At 41.9% G+C, this 22,157-nt stretch overlaps 1 protein-coding gene across 1 annotated transcript in view; it reads right to left on the bottom strand.

Moving 5' to 3' along the window:
• Positions 1-22,157, bottom strand: part of LOC134351209 (deleted in malignant brain tumors 1 protein-like) — a 178,119-nt gene that overhangs the window by 48,403 nt on the left and 107,559 nt on the right. Inside the window, exons 12-13 of the mRNA XM_063057318.1 lie at positions 7,548-7,862; positions 6,059-6,373 (exon numbers count right to left, since the gene is read on the bottom strand). Of these exons, the coding sequence (XP_062913388.1) occupies positions 6,059-6,373; positions 7,548-7,862 (630 nt within the window). The remainder of the gene's footprint in view (positions 1-6,058; positions 6,374-7,547; positions 7,863-22,157) is intronic.

Genomic DNA, 22,157 nt, shown 5'->3' with positions numbered 1-22,157 from the left:
TCCAGTCCTCTGGCACCATGCCAGTGACCAATGATTTCTGAAAGATTATTTCTAATGCCACCACAATATCTAACGCTACCGCTTTCAGAACACTTGGATGCAGTTCATCTGCTCCGGGTGACTTATGCACTTTTGCATATTTCGGCTTTTTGAGCACCTTCTGTCTTGTAATAGTAATTACACCCACTTCTCTTCCTTCACACATTACAACGGCAGGCATACTGCTAGTGTCCTGCACAATGAAGAGTGATGCAAAATACTCATTTAGGTCATTAGCCATCACCTTGCCCCCCGCTATTATTACCCCTGCCTCATTTTCTGCGGTCTTATATCCATTCTCATTTATTTTATTTTCAACATACTTGAAAAACCGTTTACTATCCACTTTGATATTATTTGCGAGCTTGATTTCACATTTTCTCTATTCCCTTCTCATGGTTTTTAGTTGCACTTTGCAGGTTTTTAAATGCATCTCAATCCTGTATCTTCCCAGTAATTTGTGCTTTGTTGTATGGCCTTTCTTTTGCTTTTACAATAACTTTGACTTCCCTTGTTAGCCGTGGTTGTACTATTTCATATGAGTATTTCTTCACTTTTGGAATGCATGTGCCCTGCACCTTCTCATTTTCCCCAGAGTTCTTTTACATTTAGCTTTATAATCGAAATGTTTCACTATCGCTTTTGATTGGTCCTATTTTTACACGGCTCATACCCTTGCTTTTCACATTCTTGTGGAACACATGGGGGTTTCCCTTAAACCTGCTCGGAAAGGGCTTCTCATCCCCGCTTCTAGCTCTCCTAATTTCATTCTTGAGCTTCTTCTTGGCACCTTGCAATTTTTTACAGTTCTAACAGTCCCCAATATTGTCTTAAGGGGGCGCTGGTGGCGGACCCAAATGCAAGACACAGACACTGAAGTACTATGAAACGGATTAGGAGTGTGAAGAAGACAAGGGAAGTCAGGTGGAAACGATGCTCGACATGGACACAGACACTGGACGAGACAAGGTCACCGGGACTGGGCTAGGACTTGACTGGGAGCGTAGGACCTGGGCAAGGAACTTGAAACTTGGAACCAGGAGCTGAACTCCGAGCCAGAGACTGGACAGGGACCCGGAACATGGGTCTTGACTCGGGCTCGGAATCCGGATCCAGGCGAGGACTATGCACTAGGAACAGACGAGACACAAAAATAGTACAGGGAATACGAAGCCATGACATGGACTGGACGAGGCTTGGACAAGGAGAGGTTCTTGGGCGTGACAAAGGACTCCAGGACGGGACGAGAAATTCCCAGCACAGGACAAGGTACTCCAGCACTGGGCTGGGCGTGGAACTCCGGACTCGGTGGGCTCGGCTCTTGACTCTTGGACTGGACGAGGTACTCCTGGATGGTACGTGGCTTCAGGACCCGGCTTGGCTTGGCTCTTGGTTACTTAGCCGGGCTTAGCCCTTTGACAGGACTTGGCTCGGCTCTTGGATACCTGCGTAGGTTTGGCCCTTGGTCTGGGCTCTGGCTGGGCTCTAGGATACTTGGTTGGGCTCTGCAATTGGACTGGACTTAGCTGGCTATAGGGTACTTGGCGGGGCTCGGAGCCGGGAATCCTTCTTGGGGCTCGGGGCTGGGACACCTTCTTGGGGCTAGGAGACTCCGCAATCCTTCCAGGACGCGGGACCGGACGCTTTTCAGGACGCGGGGCTGCACTCTTTCCAGGACGCGGGCCCGGACCCTTTCCAGGACGCAGGGCCGGACCCTTTTCAGGACGCCGGGCCGGGGTGGCCGCCGAGGGGACTTGCCCTGTTAACAGCCGAGGGGACTTGCCGTGGTAACCGCCGAGGGGACTTGCCTTGGTAATGCCGAGCTAAATGCCGAGGTAACTTGCCGTGGCAAATGTCAGCGATACAGAAGGAAGGGAACGGAGGGGAACAGTCCAACAGCGAAAGGCTGAATCCTGAAGCTATTTATGAAGTCTGCCCAAACGAGAAATAGCTGCCTCAACAGAAACTGGGAAAACCGGAAAAACTGGAATAAGGACCGCTGGACAGTACCATGAACCGGAATACGGCTTCACGGACCGCAGCATGACAAACTTCTTGAAACTTTCGTAAGCTCTTCTTTTTTTCTTAACTAGATTTTCTACATCCTTTATAGACCATAGTTGTTTTTTTTTTACCTTATCATCCTTTCCGTGCCTCAATGGAACATAACAATGCAGAAAGCCATGCAAAAATTCCCTGAACATCTGTTACATGTCTTCCGTGCATTTCCTTGAGACCATCTCCTCCCAATTTATTTTACCAAGTTCCTGCCTAAGAGCATCATACTTCCTCCTTCCCCAATTAAATGTTTTCCCAAGTTGTCTATCCCTATTCTTCTCTAGCATCACGGTAAAAGGAAATCGAGCTGTGAACACTACCTCCAAAATAGTCTCCCACCGAGAGATCGGACATTTCACCATGTTCATTTCCCAGTACCGGATCAGGAACATCCTCTCCTCCAGTGGAGTATCTATATAGTTCGTCAGAAAACCTTCCTGAACACAGCTAACAAACTCGATCCTGTCTGAACCCCTTGTGCTCAGGAGGTGCTAGTCAATATCAGGAGATTTAAAATCACCATTCGCAGCAACCCTATTATTACTGTACCATTCTATTAACTACCTCTCTATCTGCTCCTCGATGTTTCCGTTACTACTGGGGGAGTTGTATAAAAAATAAACACCCAGTAGAGTTATTAATCCCCTCCTGTTTCTGTCTACCACCCACAATGACTCATGGGGCAATCTCTCCATGACTTCTCCTTTTCTGCAGTCGTGCTACTATCCTTGATTGGTAGTACCTCTCTCCTAACTATTTTGTCCCCCTCCCTGTCTTTTTCTAAAAAAAAAACATCTAAAATATGGCACACTCAGCAGCCATTTCTGCACCTGGAACATCCAAGTTTCTCTCATGTCCACAACATCATAGTTCCACATATTGATCCACGCTCTACGTTCGTCCGCCTTGCATTAAAATTGAATCATCTCGAACCACTTACATGAATATTTCTTTACTCTGTCACCTGCCTATCCATTCTCATAAACTCACTACATGCTGTCACTATCTGTGCACCAACAGCCTCATCCTCTGCCTCTTCACTTCGGTTCCCATCCCCTTGCCTGAGTTTACAGTTTGTGCGAAAGCATTTAATCCAGATGTAGACGATGAGGATGATATGGAACTCAGGGTGATTTATCCAAAAACAGTGATCAGCGATCCATATTACAGGAAACCTGCAAGGGTATTAGTCTGTATTCAAATATCGTGGCTGTGGTAGAAAGAATCGGGGAGTGGTAGACTCCAAAGATGCATTGAAAATAAATCTACTTTCAAACTTCCAATCCTTTTTATCCGATGTTAATATAACATTGCAACCGCCAAAATCATTTATGAAAGGCACAGTGCCCAAATCTCACTTTATGACCCTATGTGACTCTGACACCACTTTCAAGAAATTCCGGATCTGTATTCCCAAATGACTCGTTCTAAGGCACTCCTCGTCGTCCCGCGTTCACTATGCTAGTCCTACCCTGGTTTTCCTACAAACGTTTAACACTTCAAACCATTCTGCAATAAATTCCATCTGTCATTGTCCGTCCATTTTTTCCAGCTGCTCTAGATTCCTCCGCAAGTTTCGATGGCTTCCTTCAATATCCGCTGATCCTCAATCCGTAAATTTGCAAATCGAATTACTACATTATTATTCAGATTGTTGATTTATATACGGCAAGCAACAGCGATTCCACCCCTGATTCCTGCGGCGCAACACTAACCGCAGGCCTCCAGTCAGAGAGACAACAACCTATTGTCATTTTCTGCCTTCTCTCTCGAACATAATGACACATTCAATTTATGACCTCACCCCAAATGTCGAGAGAATCAACTACCTTGATGAACTCACATGCAAATTTTATCAATTGTCTTGCTAAAGTCCCTGTAGCACACATTCACTGGCATGCTCTCATCAACTTTCCTGGTAACCTCTCACTTTGGTTACACAAGACCTGCCCCGCAGACAGAGATGTTGACTACTAAACAGGCCAGGTCTATTCAATTATTTATATATCTGGTCCCTTGGAGCACCTTTCAATAATTTAGACAGTACTTACGTCAGACTGAACGGTTTAAAATTTGCTGGCTTTTTCTCATAGCCATTTTCAAACCAAGGAGCAAAATTAACTGTGAATGATTGAACATATCTTTACTGCAGTTGAGCATAAATGCTGTTTTCAATTTCGTTGTTCAATCGGCAGTTTTCATTTCACGTCCTCAATGGGTGTCACACTATATATGAATTCAAGGGAAATATCAATAGGACAGCTGCATTCAGTATGAAGCCTGGACTTACTGATCAAGCCAGATAGGCATCAGGTGCTGGTATAAAATGAAGTTGTATGTTTTCAATTGTATTTTATTTTGTCTTGTTCTTTCTGTACCTCTCACACCCTGCGTACTGCACTGGAATAAAGCTGCTGTTGCGGGGATATACCAATGTCGTTTAAGTAGGTGTGAGAAAGAAAAATAGATTGCATTTGGGAAGACAATTGCAGCTGATTTTCCCTGTCAATTTGACATTTGTACATAGTTCACATTCTCTTATAATACACTTTTATATTCAACATATTTATGCACCCAACTGTACTTTTTATTTTAAATAACAACAATTTCTTCTGCATTCAAGTCGCCAATGACCTTTCCTGCACTACAATAAGACTTTATGTCCAGAGAAACCTTCAGAATTTATCAAAAAACTCATTTTGATTCAGGATCAATACGACAATGCGAATTCGTTCCCACATCCCCTGTGATACACACTGATGCACTAACAAAAAAGTTAATTTGAAAACATCAGTGCACACGGACACAGATAACCTAAACTCACTGAGGTACTTAGCCGTCAGATCCACCAACAATTAATGGATAAAGTGTGATAACGCTTAGCATCGCATTTGCCCCTTTATCTGATTATCTCATCCATTATATATCAGATCGCAAATGATCCAGTGCCTCAGTAGCACCGCATTATGCTGCTCCTTACTCGGAACATCTGATTTTGAAACGCATTTGCTTTACTTACTTGTCTGACTTCAATATCCGAGTTTTCTTTTCCTTCCCTTCCAGTTGTGCAATTTCTTCACTCAGCATTTCCCCTGCATCAGTCTGAAATGTGGCCGACTCCCTAGTATTGACAACTCATCAGAGATTTACCGTGCTTCAGTATTTTAAAAAAAGTCATATTTTGACATATTCCAGCGAGCTCCAACATGCATTCTCCTGACTTTGATACTTCAGCAGTCGTAATTGTGATTAATCAACAGTTCTCTAAAGTTCACAATATCTTGCTCCTCGCACCACCACTTTGCAAGCTCTCATTCCCTGAATTACTCCAGTGCTTACTTAGATGCTTGACATCCGATTTCAATTTCAAGGTGTGTTTCCTATTATTAGATATCGCAAAATAACACCTTGCTTGAAAGCTCTGCGAAAGATCAGATAAATGTCGTAGCAATGGCTGATTCAATCTATCGTAAGGGATTAATCAAGTTTCCCTCATTCTGTCGCACTGCAGGGCACACACGTTCGGCACACAGTCCAGTGGTGAATGAAAATGTGAAATCGTGCACTCAGCATCGGAAGCTGATACTCACAAATCCAGTGAAGCAGATTCAATGCCAAATCTGTACGAATTTTGCATTTTCTTGCCCGAAAGTTGTGACTTTCATCTCTACTTAGGACTTTATTCACCTCCCAAAGTTGTGTATTGTAAAAACCCTCTGATATCCAAATAAATTGTAGAGACAGCGCGGCGGTGCTCCAGATACATTTGTGTGGGTGTGTAGTGAGGTGTAGTTGTAGTACAAATTGGAAATCCTGAAAAAGGGGAGTTGATTGTCACTGCCCACATGACCAGTTATCCAAATACATATTTGTATGACGCAATGACTCTGCATTTCTCCATTTATTATTAATCGCGACACCAGTTTAGATATTTCCATAGCCACCTTTTAACAACCTTTACCTGAACACAGGACTCCAACGCCTGGGATGTCAGAGGAGGACCTTTTCGACACGGAGCTCTTGCAGTTTCGGAGGTGCGACTCGTTTCCTTCACATTGAACTTCGGTCACCAACACGGGCCGTTCATTCTCTCTATAGTTTGAGAAGTTGTAGGCAGATATCGCGGAGCCGCAATGCAGTTGTCTGCAGACAACATTTGTTTCATTTATTGTCCAAAATTTATCATGCACTCTACGCCAGGTACCATTATCATACACCTCTACTCGGCCATCGCACCGGCTTCCCCCATCATTCAGTCTCAAGGACCAATTTTCATCTACCATATCGAAAAAAAGGTAAGAAAAAGTTAACAACAATCCAAAGGATTCTACACATTTTTAGCCATTAACTGGAAAGTATGTTTTATAGATGAATTTCCCGCATTTTACTTAGAATGCGAGAGATATCAGAAACGCCATCGGTCAAAATTAGAGCTATAAGAACTATTTATGTAGTTTATGGCAGAAAAATATACTGAAGACATGTGACAGAGTGGTTAAACTTTGAATGCACTGATAAACTCCGAATGTATTAGGTATTCAAAGAACTTACCGACTCTTCTCTGTTGACGAGGGAGGGTCTTTCGGAAGCTTATTTAGTTTTTGTTACCTAAGAGCAAAGCCAAGCATCCCAGAAGGGATTTGCTACTTCTCCCTGTGTTGTGTTAGGTTGGGGTGGGGTGTAAGGAAAAATCACTCAGATAAAACTTTGCCGCGAATTTTCTCTTTGAAAGGAAGCGGTATAAGATGTGAATTGATGGATGTGTACGGGATGGCAAGAGCGTTCTGTCGTGCCGATAGACAGAGAATTTTCACAATGGACGAAATAACGAATAAAAGCAGGGCGAATTTTAATGTAATTGAATAAACGCATAGCGGGACTGAGGAAGTTAAATCCTTGACACACAGAGTGGCGTGTGCGTGTGTGTGGAACGGCCGGCTACCCGTGTTGATAGAGGCCGATACTCAGGGACATTTAAGAAACTCTTAGATAGCCACATGGATGATAGAAAAATAAACGTACGTTCGTACAGCAAGGAACGATTGTACTAATTTTAGAGTAGGTTAAAAGAAGTCGGGAAATATCGTGGGCCGAAGGGAGTGTGCCGTGCCGCACTGTTCTATGTTCTACGAAATAATATCGGATTTTCTTCTTACTTAGCTTGTTTAAAAGCGGTCCTCCCTTTTGCATTACCTGTCATCACCCTTTCAAACATAATCCGGAAAAAAAAATCACTCTGTTCTAAAGTTTTGTCTATTTGTAATACAACGGAAATAGCCTCATGGACTATCATTAGGAAACAAGGAAACGCCAATCATCTTAATCGAATCACAGTCATGCATGGTCGCCACTAAACGACAGATATGTTAAATTGGTTAAAAGTTCACCGTTGTGAATATCTCGACGACCAAAGAAAAATTTGTTTCAGTCATACATTCATTGTGACTTACCAGTGCAGATAAGACTGGCGTCATTCCCAAGTGAGCAGCTAATCTGACCCCAGGCTGAGACTGGACAATCTGCTAATCGGGATTCGTTTCCCTGACAGCGGTAGTTGTCCTTCCACATCGGCCCTTTTCCTTCGCCAAAGTAAGCACTCTTGGGAATTGCTTTTACTGCACCGCACTGTAACTGTTCACAGACCACGCTTGCATCTTCCAGACTGAAGTACTCATCACAAAGTGTCCCCCACTGGTCTCCATGCTGGACTTCCACACGGCCAGAGCATCTGTTCTCCCCGCCAACAAGTCGTGGTCCATCCTTCCCTGTTTTAGTAATAATTGAAGACAGTAAATTACTCCCAATAACAAAGCAGGGGAAACTAATACAACAAAGCAAGTGCTTCATGTTTGACCATCTGCAGGGCTGGACCGCCTTCCAACTGTGACCGTGCAGTATAAGTGAACGAAAGGTAATGCACTGAATGCAGCCATGATTTTCACCTCGTTGGCTCTGGATCATCTATTCCCAATACATGAAGTTTAATTAAAAGTTTAAATATAGTATAGCTCTTCAATTGCTAAACTATATTTGCGATAGTAGTAATTTCCTGATATTTGAGAATTGCGCTTCTGGAAGTTTAGTGGTGTGTCAGTTTTATTTGAATCGCATATGCTAGCTTGACGTCCTGAATCGTGTTTCCTTGATGCATATATATTCTCAGAAGTGTTAGCTGACTGTTCTGTATTTTTAAGTCTGTTATTCATCTTCCTCCTTGTACTTTGAAGTGTTAAGTTCGTATGTATTAAAATTCATTTTTTCTCAAAAGGTGAATGTTTTTCGCCACTTGATTGTGCCTGTATAAGTAATCAGATTGAGTTAAACTGCTGCAGAATCCTGTTACATTTTGTAATACCTCTGGTTTCTGAAGTCATTTTCTTCGTTTATCGTCTTGAATTTGTTGGTGTTTTATCATGCATGCATGCTTGATGATACTTTGTGTAGCAACCTGGTCCTGCATTGCTACAATATTATTAATAAGAATTATACTTATTTTTCTCAGCTGAATATGGTAAGCCTGAGGTACCAGCTTAATCAAACAGGTTCATTTGTCAATTGTTGGGAACTTCTGGACAATTCCAATGGGCATGTGGCTTTCTGAATATTTACATACATATTCTTCTCTAGCCTTAATTGTTGAATTCTATTGTGCAGTGTCTTTGGGATGACACCAGTTGCAGATATTACTATCAGGACAATCTGTACCTTCCTCATGTTCCAAAGATATTCAATTGCCTCATTTACTTCAGCGTATTTCTGGTATTTTACTTTTAAAAAAAACTGTTTGGAATGGTTGTACCTTAAATATTTTTGTTTGTTTATCCTGTATTATTATATCCAGAAGGATATCATGGATTGTCCTAGCGGTAACAGCTGATTGGTCATAATGTACTTCGTGGTATTCTGACTCTAAAACTAAATCAGGATGGGATATGTACTAAGGTGTGATTTTATTAATAAAATGCATTTTGAAGCAAGATTTTGATAAACGATATTTGCTACTTGATTGTGACTGTGTAAGTAATCAGTCTGTGTTAAATAGCTACAGGATCCTGTCATGTGTTAGATCATGCCTGTTTTTTTTTCCAGGCACTTTCTACATTTGCTATGTTATATCCGTTGGTCGATTATTATGTTTTTTTGTTTTGTTTTTTTTATAAACACCTGATCCTGTCTTGCCACAAGAAACCCTTCTGATCCTGGAAATAGGTCTCGAACTCTGAGCCAGGCTTTCGACATCTAATTGGGTCAGTTTGTGGGGATTTTTTCCATGCAGGATCATGCTCTATCATTGGGTAATTTTTTCTTCAATAGTGATAATGTCTTCATTTCTTGGGGTAGAGTCTTATTTACTTTAAATTTTAAAAGTGAACTTCAATGTTCATGTATTTCCCAAGAATCACCTGCTTTGGTTCCCTTTCTGAAGCAATTTTTGTTGATGGTGTATGTGAAGTTGCTTCTTAGGAATGACTGCGACAATCCCAGAGTGAATCAGATGTTCTGCAATTTGTTTATTTGTTAGAAGCCTGTTCGATCCATATTGCTGTAATATTATATTGTGCTTCCTTCATTCTGTGATGCCAGCAAGCTCCTCTGTGGGCCATTGCAAATAGTCTAAGTATTAAATGCAATATATTCTCCCCAAGCCTCTTCCCAAGTGGTAGACATGTGCATAAACATCATATACTGACTTATCAGTCAAAGAGTTAAATTGTACCACATATGCAAAATTCAAAAAGGGTGAAGAATGAAGGACTGAATGTGCTGTATATAAACGCATGCAGTGTTTGGAGAAGCTGGATGAATTTCTGGCACACTTACAGATTTGTTGGTATGGCGTTGTGGGTATCACTGAGCTGAAGATGAAAGAAGGTTGAAGTTGGAAGCTTAATATCCAACGATATACTCTATATCAAAAAGACAGGTAGGAATGCATAAGTGGCTTTGCAAGGAGATGTAATTACATCGTAAGAAAGATGTGACATAGGGTCAAATAATGTTGCATCTCTGTGGGTGGATTTTTAGAAAATGCAAGGGTAAAAGACAGACATTATGGAATCATATATAGGCCTCAGAATAGTTACAAGGATGTGGGGTTGAGATTTCAAATGGAGCAGGAATAGAAATGTAATAAGTGCAATGCCCAATTGTAATTGGGAACTTCAGTATGAAATGGGATTGGGAAAATTAGGTTGGTGTCAGATCACAAGAAAGGGAGTTTGTTGAATCCCTACGAGATGGTTATTTTGAGCGGATTGTGTTTGGGCCTACTGAGGGAAAGGCGATCTTAGATTCGGTGTTGTGCAATAATCCACATTTTATTGGGGAGCTTATGGTAAATTAACCCAAAGGACGCGGTGATGATAATATGACTGAATGCATACTGCAATTTGAGCGGGAGAACCATAGTTCACACGTATCAGTATCGCAATGTAATAAAGGGAATTACAGATACATGAGAGAGGAGCTTACCCAAATAGATTGGAGAGAGTTACTGGTGGGGATGACGGCAGAGTAGACAAGTTTCTGGAAATAGTTCACAAGGCGCAGGATGGCTATGTCCCACAAAGGAAGTTCTCAAATGGCAGTGGTATCCAAGCGTGGCTGACAAGGGAAGCTAAGGACTGCATTAAACCCAAGGAAATGGGATTTAATGTAGCAAAAGTGAGTGGGAAGTTGGATGATTGAGAAGTTTTCAAAATCCAACAAAAGGCCATAGGAAATCCAACAGAAGGTCATATAACCCATAAGAAGGGAAAAAGGTGAAATATGAAGGCAAACTATCTAATAATATAAAGCGGTATACTATCTTATTCAGTTATATGCAGAGCAAGTGGGAGGTGAGAGTTAATTTTGGACCACTGGTAAATTATGCTGGTGAGATGGTAATGGTGGACAATGAAATGCAGATGGACTTAAAGGTTACTTTGCAGCAGTCTTCACTGTGGAATACACCAGCAGTGTGCCAGAGGTCTGTGAATATCAGGGAGCAGGATTGAATTCCATTGCTCTTTCAAAGGCAAATGTGTGAGACAAACTGAAAGGTCTTCAAGTACATAAGTCACCTGGACTAGATGGACTCCATGCCAAAGTTCTGAAAGAGCTTGTTCCTGCCCAGATGAACTCATATCTGCTCAGCCTGTTTCTGCCCCATATCTGCATACTTCGACTCTGTTTATACCCACAGTTCAGTCCCTTCCTGTCGATATCCATGATACTTCACACGCTCTCAAACTTTTTAATAATTTTAAATTCCCTGTCCTGCATCAACTTATTTTCACTCGTATTTTCCAGTCCCTATACACCTCTATACCCTACCAGGAAGGCCTCAAAGATCTCCATTACCTTCTGCGCCCGAAGCCCAACCGGTTCCACTTCACCACCACTCTCCTCCGTCTGGCGAAACTTGTCCTCACACTTAATAATTCTCCTTTGGCTCCTCCCACTTCCTTCATACAAAGGATGAAGCGGTGGGCACTCCCATGTGTCCCAGCTATGCCTGCCTTGTTGTCGGCTACGTTCAACAGTTTATGCTACAAGCCTGCACTTCTCCCGGTCCCCCACTTTTCCTATGCTACATCGACGACTGCATTTGTGCTCCTTCCTGCACACATGCAGAGCTCGTCGACTTCATCAAAATTCCAACTTCCACCCTGCCCTCGAAATTACGTGTTCCACTTCCAACACCTCCATTTCCTTTCTCGATTTTACTCTCTCTCTCTCTCTCTCTCTCTCTCTCTCTCTGGAGGTAGCGCATCTACTGATGTCTATTATAAGCCGACGGACTTTGACAGCTGACTGGACTATACCCCTTCCAACCCCGTTACTTGTCAAAACACCATCTCCTTCTCTCAATTCCACTGTCTCCACCGCATCTACTCTTGGGATTAGTATTTTAATTCTAGAATTATGGAGATGTCCTCATTTTTTTTCTAGAAATGGGCTTCTCTTCCTCCACCTCAACTACGGTTCTTCCATTGCACGCAAATCTGCTCATAATCTATCCTCCCGCCACCCTACTAGGGAGCGGGTTCTTCTTGTCTTCACCTACCATCCCAATAGCTCCGAGTCCAGCACATAATTTTCCGGAACTTCTGCCATCCCCAACGAGATCCCACCACCAAGTACATTTGTCCGTCCACTCAACCCCTCCCCCACACTTTCTGCTTTCTACAAGGATCGCTCCAATACGAATCCCTTTTCTATTGACCCACACCACTCATTTCTCACCTGGCACTTATTTTTTGCAAGCGGAACAAGTGCTAGCCCTTCCCCTACACCTCCTCCCTCAACACCATTCAGGGTAAAGCAGTTCTCCCAGGTGAGGTGACATTTCACCTGTTACTCTGTTGCGAATAGACACTGCCTGTTGCTCCAAATGATGCCCCCTGTTTATTGGTGCGATCCGACGTAGATTATGAGACCGCTTCTTTGAGCAACTTTGCTACATCCGCCAGAAGAAGCCCGATCTGCCATTTTAATTCCACTTCTCATTCCCATTGTGATATAGGAATCCATGGGCGCCTCTACTTTTGGCATGTGAGTTTAGAGGAACAACAATTTATATTCCATCTGGGAAGCTTCCAACCTGATGGCATGAACATCGATTTCTCGAACTTTCAGAAATGGCCACCAATAATTCAGCATTTTAATTCCCCTTTTCCCTCTCTCACCATACCTCCTTTCCTGTGCATCGCCTCCCGCTGTTGCTCTTTCTTCCTTTTATTTCCTCCATAGACATTTGTCGTCTCCAGTCAGATTCTCCATTTTCCAGATCCTGTGCCTCCTTCACCATTCAACTTCCCAGATCTATACTTCATCCCTCCCCCTCCCAGGTTCACATATCACATTGTTTTTCTGTCTTCCTTCTACACCTTTTTACTACTTTCTACTCCTTGTTTTCTTTTCTCCAGTCTTGCCAAAGGGGTTTGGCCCAAAACGTCGACTGCACTTTTTTTCCGTAGATAATGGGTGGCCTTCTGTGCTCCTTCAGCATCTTGTGTGTGTTCTGAAAGAGGGTTCTAAATAGATAGCATAATTCCGGAGGACTGGAAAACTGTGTATGTCACTCCACTCTTTAAGTAGAGATGAATATTAAAAAAAATGGACATTATCGGCCAGTTAGCCTAACCTCAGTGGTGGGAAAGGGTTGGTATCCATTATTAAGACCAGATTTTCGTGGTACCTGGAGACTAATAATAAAATATGTCAAAGTCAGCGTGTTTCTGTGAAGGGAAATTTTCCCTGACAGATATGTTAGATTTCTTCGAGGAAGTATCGAGCATGGTGGATAAAGGAGAGCCAGTGTATGTCTTTTACTTGAATATTCAGAAGGCAGTTTTTAAGTGCCACATATGAGGCTGCTTAAGACAATCACATCGAATGGTATGCAAGAAAGAGACTGGCACAAATACAAGACTGTCTCACAGGCAGAAGGGAGCGAGTGGGAATAAAGGATGCCTTTTCTGGTTGGCTGCCGGTGACTAGTGGTGTTCATCAAGAGTCAGTATCGGGATTGCCATTTTTCACGTTGATTGTCAATCATTCAGATAAAAGAATTGATGGCTTTGTGGCAAAAAATGAAGTTGATACGAAGATAGGTGGAGTGGTAAGTCGTGCTGAGGAAACAATGCGATTGCAGATGGACTTAGACACATTGGAAGAATGTACAAAAAGTAGCAGATGGAAAACAGTGCTGGGAAATGTATGATCTTGCATTTTGGGGAAAAAGGAAAGGAACAGAAGTGTAGAAGTGCAGCGGTGCGAAGCGGCTTAGGGGTCCTCGAGGAAGACCCTAAGAAGGTTAATTTACAGGTTGAGTCTGTGGTAAAGAAGGCAAATGCAATGTTGGCATTTATTTCAGGGGTAAAACAAAGAGTCTGCTATAGGACACCAGTCAGGCCACACTTGGAGTATTGTCACAGGTTTGTGCCCCGTATCTCAGAAAGGATGTCTTGTCACTGGAGAGAGTCCAGAGGAGCTTAACGAGGATGATTCCGGGAACAAGCGGTTAATATATGAGGAGCTTTTTCCAGTGCCTGTACTCACCAGAATTTAGAAGAATGCCGTGGAGCCGGGGGGGGGGGGCGGGGGGCAGGGGGGCCGGGACGGTGCTCTCGTTGAAACTTACCGACTATTGAAAGGACTCGTTAAGGTGGTCATGAAGAGAATGTTTCCTCCGGCGGGAGTGTCCAGCCCGAAAGGGCACGGCCTCAAAATTGAAAGTTGACCCTTTAGGACAGAGGTAAGGAGGAGTTCTTTTTTTTAAGTCAGGGAGCAGTGAATCTGTGGAATGCTCTGCCGCTGAAAACGGTGGAAGCCACAGTTTTATTTATATTTAAAGCGAAAAATTGTTAGTTTCTTGATAGGTCATGACCACCAAGATTATGGCGAGAGGGCAAGGTATATGTATTTGAGTGTGCCCAGTATCAGGCCTCATGGAATGTCAGTGCAAACTCGATGGAATAAATGGCCTATTTCTGTTCATATTCTTTTGGTCTTATCAAATATAACATCAATTAGAACAATGAGCGGAGTTCAATTTTGAAAGCTTACGGAAAGGTAAAATGGAGCTAGGACAAAACAAAACCACATAGCAAGATATAACACAACCGATGGATGAATATGAGACTTATCAGTTTCTGGTCTATCAAGAAGCGAAGGAAATATATCATATTGCGATGAAGGGGAAAGTTTCAATAGAATTTACTTCAAGAATCCTATAGATTAATTGTTAATATGATGAGCATCTTGACTGAATATATTAATTAATATATTGAACGGTTCCCAGCATTAGCAAATGGTCCCTTTCAAACAAAACTTAGCTAAATTAAATGTGCATACTTGTAGGTAACAGAAATGCTGCTGATACTTCTTAAATGTGTAAAGAACGCATTTTTCTCATTATTTTTTTTCCCGGAGAATATGGGCTTATTCTGTTTTGTTGTAATATATTTGGATGTTCATTAAAATTTCCAATGATAATTGCATTTTTTCCTGTTCGAATGTATTTATTGGTTGTCCGATTGATTGATTGATTGATAGAATTACCTAATGACCTCTGTTTATTAATTTATCCTAGCACAGAAAGCTTTCTCACAGCCTCTTTAATGAAAAATTGGCAATGATAAAACTATCCACACACCGTTATTTTCCAACTACTTCCCTTACGTCGATCAACTTTGAATATAGGTTTCGGATATTAAGCGATCATATTCCATACTAAAAGGAGAAAATACATACTGTACGTGGTTTGAGTTTTGATCTATTTTGGTAGACACAGCACTTATTCAGATTTTGTTTTTTACTGTCGCCACTTTATTGCAAATTAATTTGCAGGTGATTTGTCTTTGCAGGACTTTTGCATTTTCTTGATTTTTTTCTATGGCGTATTTCCACGTGCATTTCCTTGTCTGCCAACTCGCTTCTTCGATTCGCATGCCCGTTTCAGGTGTTTCGAATGTTTTGCAATGAAATCAGCGAAGTATCCCGCCCTGGACTTAATCTACAGAGAATTAACAGGCCATCTCTTGTTCGCGTATTGACTATGTCACTTATTTCGTTTTCTAAGCCACTTTGTTTCATCATTGTAGACGGCATTATGCTTAAGTCTGCAGCACGAGATTCCGATTGCAATGCCACAGTATGTCTCGACGTGATAAATCCTCTACACTAGAGTGGGTAGATAGTTGATTTTTTTCCCCCAAACCAAGGCTATCCTTTTCTCCCTCAATTTTCTCTTGTGTGGTTCCCAAAGACGGCCAAAGTTATCCAACGTTATTCAAACATCAATGCATTCATTGGCATACAAAATGAATATACATGTATTCGCTGGCACCAGCACTGAAGAAAGGCAACGGGGTTACTTTTTAAATCACTTTCTCTGGAAGCATTACGAAGTCTGCTGAATACTTCAGCATTAAGCCTATTTTACAGCTGTTGTCGGCGGTTTATCAAACTTTTCGGTCAGTAGTGATCTTCCAACTGTTATTTTGTTTACTTCATTTTGTCATTATATACTCTCTGACATAATTAGAATAATGTTCTCTAAAGATGTTCGCCATCTGTTTCTCGTCCAGTGCATTACAATTTCTGATGTACAAGCATTGGTTAACATCCTACAATTCTCTTATGCTGATTCTCTGTGGTTTGTTTCTCATTTATGATAGTGTTGCAGGATTGATATTGCTTTCCATAAACCTATAAACCCAGAATATACTTTTATTTCCATTTTTTTTAATTTTACGTATTTACATTCACTCATTTATATAAATTTTACTGATAATAATATCATCTATCATTTCTGCTGATTTGTGTATGTCGCCCAAATCTCTCAGTCATGCACTCATGCTTGTTTCCTTTCTTCTTTTTTCAGGCAAATTCCCAATGATTATAGAAATTTGGTGTCCTGATGCTCATATAATTTGCTAATATACCAACTTCCATTATTGTAAGCTATCGTAATTTATGAGTCGGGCTCTGATGGGTGAAACCTGCTTCATCGCAACGAAGTTTCTAAATATCGGCATTGTTAAATTTCTCCTTCAAGACTCCACATGGAACTCAATCATTAATGTTGAACAATGGGAAATTCTTCACGTCCACCTGCAATCCCCAATCCCCAATTATTACCACATCAATATCACAATGAACGTCCTTAATAAGAAGAACGATTGTTAACTGACTTTTGATTTACAAGTGCCATCAATATTTCATTCTGATTTGTCCTGAAACCTGGTACTCACCAGAACAGATTAGACTGACATCATTCGTATGGTTGCAACCATGATTCCTTGAAGAAAATGGACAGTCCAGAACGCCTGATTCGTTACCCCGACAGTTAAGTACTCTGCTCTGTACAGATCCATTTCCCGCTCCAAAATGGGCTCCACCGAGCACAGAGACAGCGACTCCGCATTGAAGCTGATGACACACTACATTGGCATCTTTCATGTCCCAGTGCAGGTCACACACCGTTTCCCAGGTTTTACCAAACTGCATCTCCAGTCTTCCCGAACATTCATCATGCCCGGACAATAATTTTGGAAATCTGTGACCTGAAAAAAAATGGTTACAGTCATGATCGGAATTATTCTAGAATCAGAGTTATTTCTATCATAAGTGCATTCAGTTGGTTTGCACACTTGCTGACTTTACCGACTTTCACATCAGGACATGTGTTCTCAGTCGGCAGCCGCATTTCTGTTTTTCCAAATTAATTAACGCCAGTTAATGATCCTTAAACAAGCCAGTTCGCTTGCAGTACGTCAGATCCTCTGCTATCCCACGAGTCGGGCCCCGGCCAGAGTGAATATGCGTGTTCCTGATTAAAGTTCAATGAATCCCTTTCCGACGATATACGCCGCTCTGTAATACAAGGAAACACTCCCTGAGTTGCTCCACCAGTTCTGCTCAGATTGTAACACCATATCATATCTTTGTATCCAAAATATCGCTAATTCTTCTCCGTACTCCCTACAGACTAAGACCTTGGTCCTTTAGCATGGAGATCGCTAATGCACACGACACTAAACTGTAATTCTAACAACAGCGCAGAGCAGTAATCTGGTGACCTACAACTGTTTACAAACCCTCTGCCGATGAAGATAAATACGTCACATGGCTTCTTTATAACCCTGTATATTTGTGTTGCCACTTCCAGTGAATTAAGTCCCTGAATCCTCGCTCTGTCTGCTCAGCAGCTCCCCTCAAGATCGACTGAATAATTATGTGTATATATATTATGCTATATATATTACACATCCAGCCTATCTAAGTTAAATTTCAACTACCATTCCATTGCTCACCTTTGCTTTTGATATAGATCCTGGTGTGACCGTGGACAACTTTCTCAACAATCCACCATACGTTCAATTTTGCTGTCATACGTAAACTCATGAATCATGGCACCTGGTTTGTTATCCATGTCGCTAATATATCTGATAGACACAAGGGAAATAGTGCCTCTATTCAGAAAATTGAATGAACAACTTTCCATCACCACCTTCTCTGTCCTATAGCCAATTAAAATCTGGACCACATAGCTATCTCTCTCTTTAACCTCCTGGAGCATCCTGTCACGCAGATCATTGCCCAAGACTTATGTAAATTCCAGGAAGAATACTCTTACCGCTTTGCACTTGTCAATCGTTTTAATTAGCTTTTCCGAAAAAAAATCAATCAATTGCATGGCACACAGATTTCCAACGGACAAAGACAATCTGATTATCTCAAAAGCACATAGTTGTTGTCTCTGAATCCTCTCCTAGTAACGCAGCTCTCGTTAATGTTATGATCACCCTCGTTAATGTTATGATCACCAGTTAGGATGTTAGGAATCCTTGGCTTAACCTTGAGTCCTTTGTAATAAAGGGGCATTATTGGACACCGTGCAATCTTCTGCTGCCGCACAAGAGGGAAACGAAGGTACACAAATATTTCCCAGGAATTTGCAATTTCTTCACGTTACCCACAACGGGCAGGCGAAACGTTCGAAAACTTACGAAACATGCTTTTATAACAAATCATATCAGGAGTAGAGGACAGCCATCTTCCTCGGAAGTTGCGCGGGGTATTAATGCTGTAAAGCAGAAAATCCGTTGGATTCTAACATTTGTCTTTTCTAACATGTTTATAATGTCGGCAACACCCTGTCAGGGCAAGTTTATTCTCATATCCATTTTAATTTCAATACTATCTATGTGTCCTTGAGAGAATTAGAAAATCGAACTGGATTGTCCTTACTAATTTTGTAAATTTCTATCGAGTCACATGTATCCGTTGTATGATTTGGGGTGAAAGAATTTAAACTTTCAATTCTTTCTCCTTAAATATAATCCTCCTTTGCAGAAAAAAAAATGCTCATCTATTCTGCTCCTCCTCGTGCAAAGTCATATACTGCTTATAAAATGTCTGCAAAATTGCACTGTTTGCCGCAAGTATGGCCTAACCAGTGCGGATAGTTTTATCACAATACGCCAACTCTTCTGTGCTTTATTTTGCACTCTAATGGCAACAATGCCACCTGATCTCTGCCATTCCATCTGAACCTCCGGTTCCATTTCATCGAAATATGAAGCTCTGGATCTCAAATTCTTTTTTTACTGAAAAGCATTCCATCTTCCATTAAGCTCTGTCTCCTGCCGCGCAGCATATGATCGATGCAATTAGCTAGCTCTCCTTGGAACCTATATGTCTGCCTGTTCGGAAATTCTGCAATGCACAGTCTTGTAAAAAAAAACACTGCCAAGGTTTACTACTCTGTCTTCAGCAATAATCCACTCCCTCCTCGAATGCCCAAAGTAGTGACACGGGTTACCCCACACAAAGCCATGCTGAGAATCCGTAATCAGAATCTGACTTTCTAACTATATATTTTTTTTCTGGTTGAATGTAAATACCATCCGCCCAAAGTCTCTCCCTTTGTGGACTGTGACAAAGTATAGGGATGGATTCAGTGCATGGTTTCCCACCAAACTCAATGATATTAACGGCATTAGTAAAATGTGTTTCATATTTCGGAACCAGGTAAATAATTAATATAGGCTAATTAACATCGAACACATACAATAACACATCGGTTAACTTAGAGAAAGGCCAATTTCGATGGTATCAGAAGGATCTGGCAGGTGTCGATGGGTTAGACAGGTTTCTGACAAAGATGCACTAGGTAAGTGTTTGGTTTTCAGAAATGAAATTTTGAAAGTGCAAAACTTGTGTTTGTGAAAATAAAAGGTAGAGATAACAGGCTTAGCGAAAAGGAAATATCTGCAGATGCCGGAAAGCCAAGAAACACACACACACAAAGCTAGAGGGAATTAGCAGGCCAGATAGCATCAATGGAAACAAAATGCAATCAACTTTTCGGAACGACACATTTTACAGGGTATTGAGACCTGGAAAAGACAAAGAAGTGCTGCATAGCATGGTCAGGCCGATATGAACAAATGAAGTTGTTACGGGACGTAAGAGATGCAGGACAACGCTTCAGAGAAAAAAAAAACATGAAAACGGAACAAAATCACGAGTTTTCCCTAGAAGACAAGGTGAGAGAGAATCCTAAGGCATTCTACAGATAAGTTCAGAACAAACGAATTGCAAGGCAGAACACTGGACTCGTGGAAGTTCAGAATGGTAATCAATGCGTGGAACCAAACGAGATGGGGGAGATCCCTATTTAGAAGACTGAAACAGAGTCTACAGATACAAATCAAATTGGATTTAATGAACCCTATACAGATTACAGAAGATAATTGTTTGCTGATCTGCGGCAGATCTCCAAGTTGTTTCCTCTGACCCTCTGTGCGGCAAGTAAATAATTTGCAAGGCCCTAACAGAGACATTTGCATAGAAACATAGAAAGCCTATAGCACAATACAGGCCGTTCAGCCCACAAAGCGCTGCCGAACACGTCCTTACTATAGAAATTACCTAGGGTTAACCATAGGCCCCTATTTTTTTCCATGTACTTATCCAGGAGTCTCATAAAGGATCCTATCATAGAACATAGAACACAGAAAGCCTACGGTACACTAAAGGCCCTTCGGCCCACAAAGCTCTGCAGAACATGTCCTTACCTGAGAAATTACCTCAGCGCACCCATAGTCCTCTATTTTCAGAGCTCAACGTACCTATCCAGGAGTCTCTAAAAGGACCTTATCGTTTCCGCCTGCACCACCGTAGCTGGGAGGCCAACCCACGCACTCACCACACCCTGTGGAAAAGAACTTACTCCTAACATCTCCTTTGTTCCTACTTCCAAGCACCTTAAAACATTGCCCTCCCGTGTTAGCCATTGTAGCCCTGGAAAAGCGTCCTGACTATCCACATGATCAATGCTTCTAATCATATTATACACCTCTATCAGGTTACCTCTCATCCTCCGTCGCTCCATGGAGAGAAGATTTAGTTCACTCAACCTATTCTCATAATGCATGCTCCCCAATCCAGCAAACATCATTGTGAATCTTCTCGTCACCCTTTCTATGGTTTCCACATCCTTCCTGTAGTGAGGCGATCAGGACTGAGCAGAGTACTCGAAGTGGGATCTGACAAGGGTCCTATATAGCTGCAACATTACCTCTCGGCTCCTAAACTCAATCCCATGTTTGATGAAGGCTAATGCACCCTGTGCCTTCTTAACCACAGAGTCAAGCTGCGTAGACGGTTTGAGTGTCCAGTGGACTCGGACCCCAGCATCCTTCTGATCCACCACACTGCCAAGAGCATTACCATTAATACTATATTCTGCCTTCATATTTGACCTACCAGATCGAACCACCTCACACTAATCTGTAGAGATCTCCATCTGCCACTTCTCAGGCCTATTTTGCATCCTATCAATGTCCCACTGTAACCTGTGACAGCCCTCCGGACTATCCACAACACCCCCAGCCTTTGTGTCATCAGTAAATTTACTAAACAATTCCTCCACTTCCTCATCCAGGTTATTTATAAAATTCACGAAGATTAAGAGTCCCAGTCCAGATCCCTGAGGCACACCACTGGTCACCGACCTCTTTGCATAATATGACCCTTCTACATCCACGCATTTCCTTCTGTGAGCAAGCCAATTCTGGATCCGGAAAGCAATGTCGCTTTGGATTCCATGCCTCCTTACTTGCTCAATAAGCCTTGCATAAGTCACCTTCTCAAATGCCTTGCTGAAATCCATATACCCTACATCTACTGGTCTACCCTCATCAATGTGTTTAGTGTCATCCTCAAAAAATTCAATCAGGCTCGTAAGGCACGACTGTCCTTTGGCAAAGCCATACTGACTATTTCTAATCATATTATGCCTCTCCAAATGTTCATGAATCCTGCCGATTAGGATCTTTTCCATCACCCTACCAACCCCTGAATTAGGATTCACTGATCTATAATTTCCTGGGCTATCTCTATAAACCCTTTCTTTAATAAGAGAAAACATCTGCAACCCTCCAATCCTCCGGAACCTCTGTTTTCCCCAACGATGAGCAAACTTCACCCCCAAAGGCTCAACAATCTCCTCCCTTGCCTCCCACAGTAGCCTGCGGTACATCTCGTCTAGTCCTGGTGAC

This window comes from Mobula hypostoma, chromosome 8 (assembly GCF_963921235.1).
Source record: "Mobula hypostoma chromosome 8, sMobHyp1.1, whole genome shotgun sequence".
Lineage (NCBI taxonomy): Eukaryota > Metazoa > Chordata > Chondrichthyes > Myliobatiformes > Myliobatidae > Mobula > Mobula hypostoma.
This window is presented reverse-complemented; position numbering and strand designations above follow the sequence as displayed.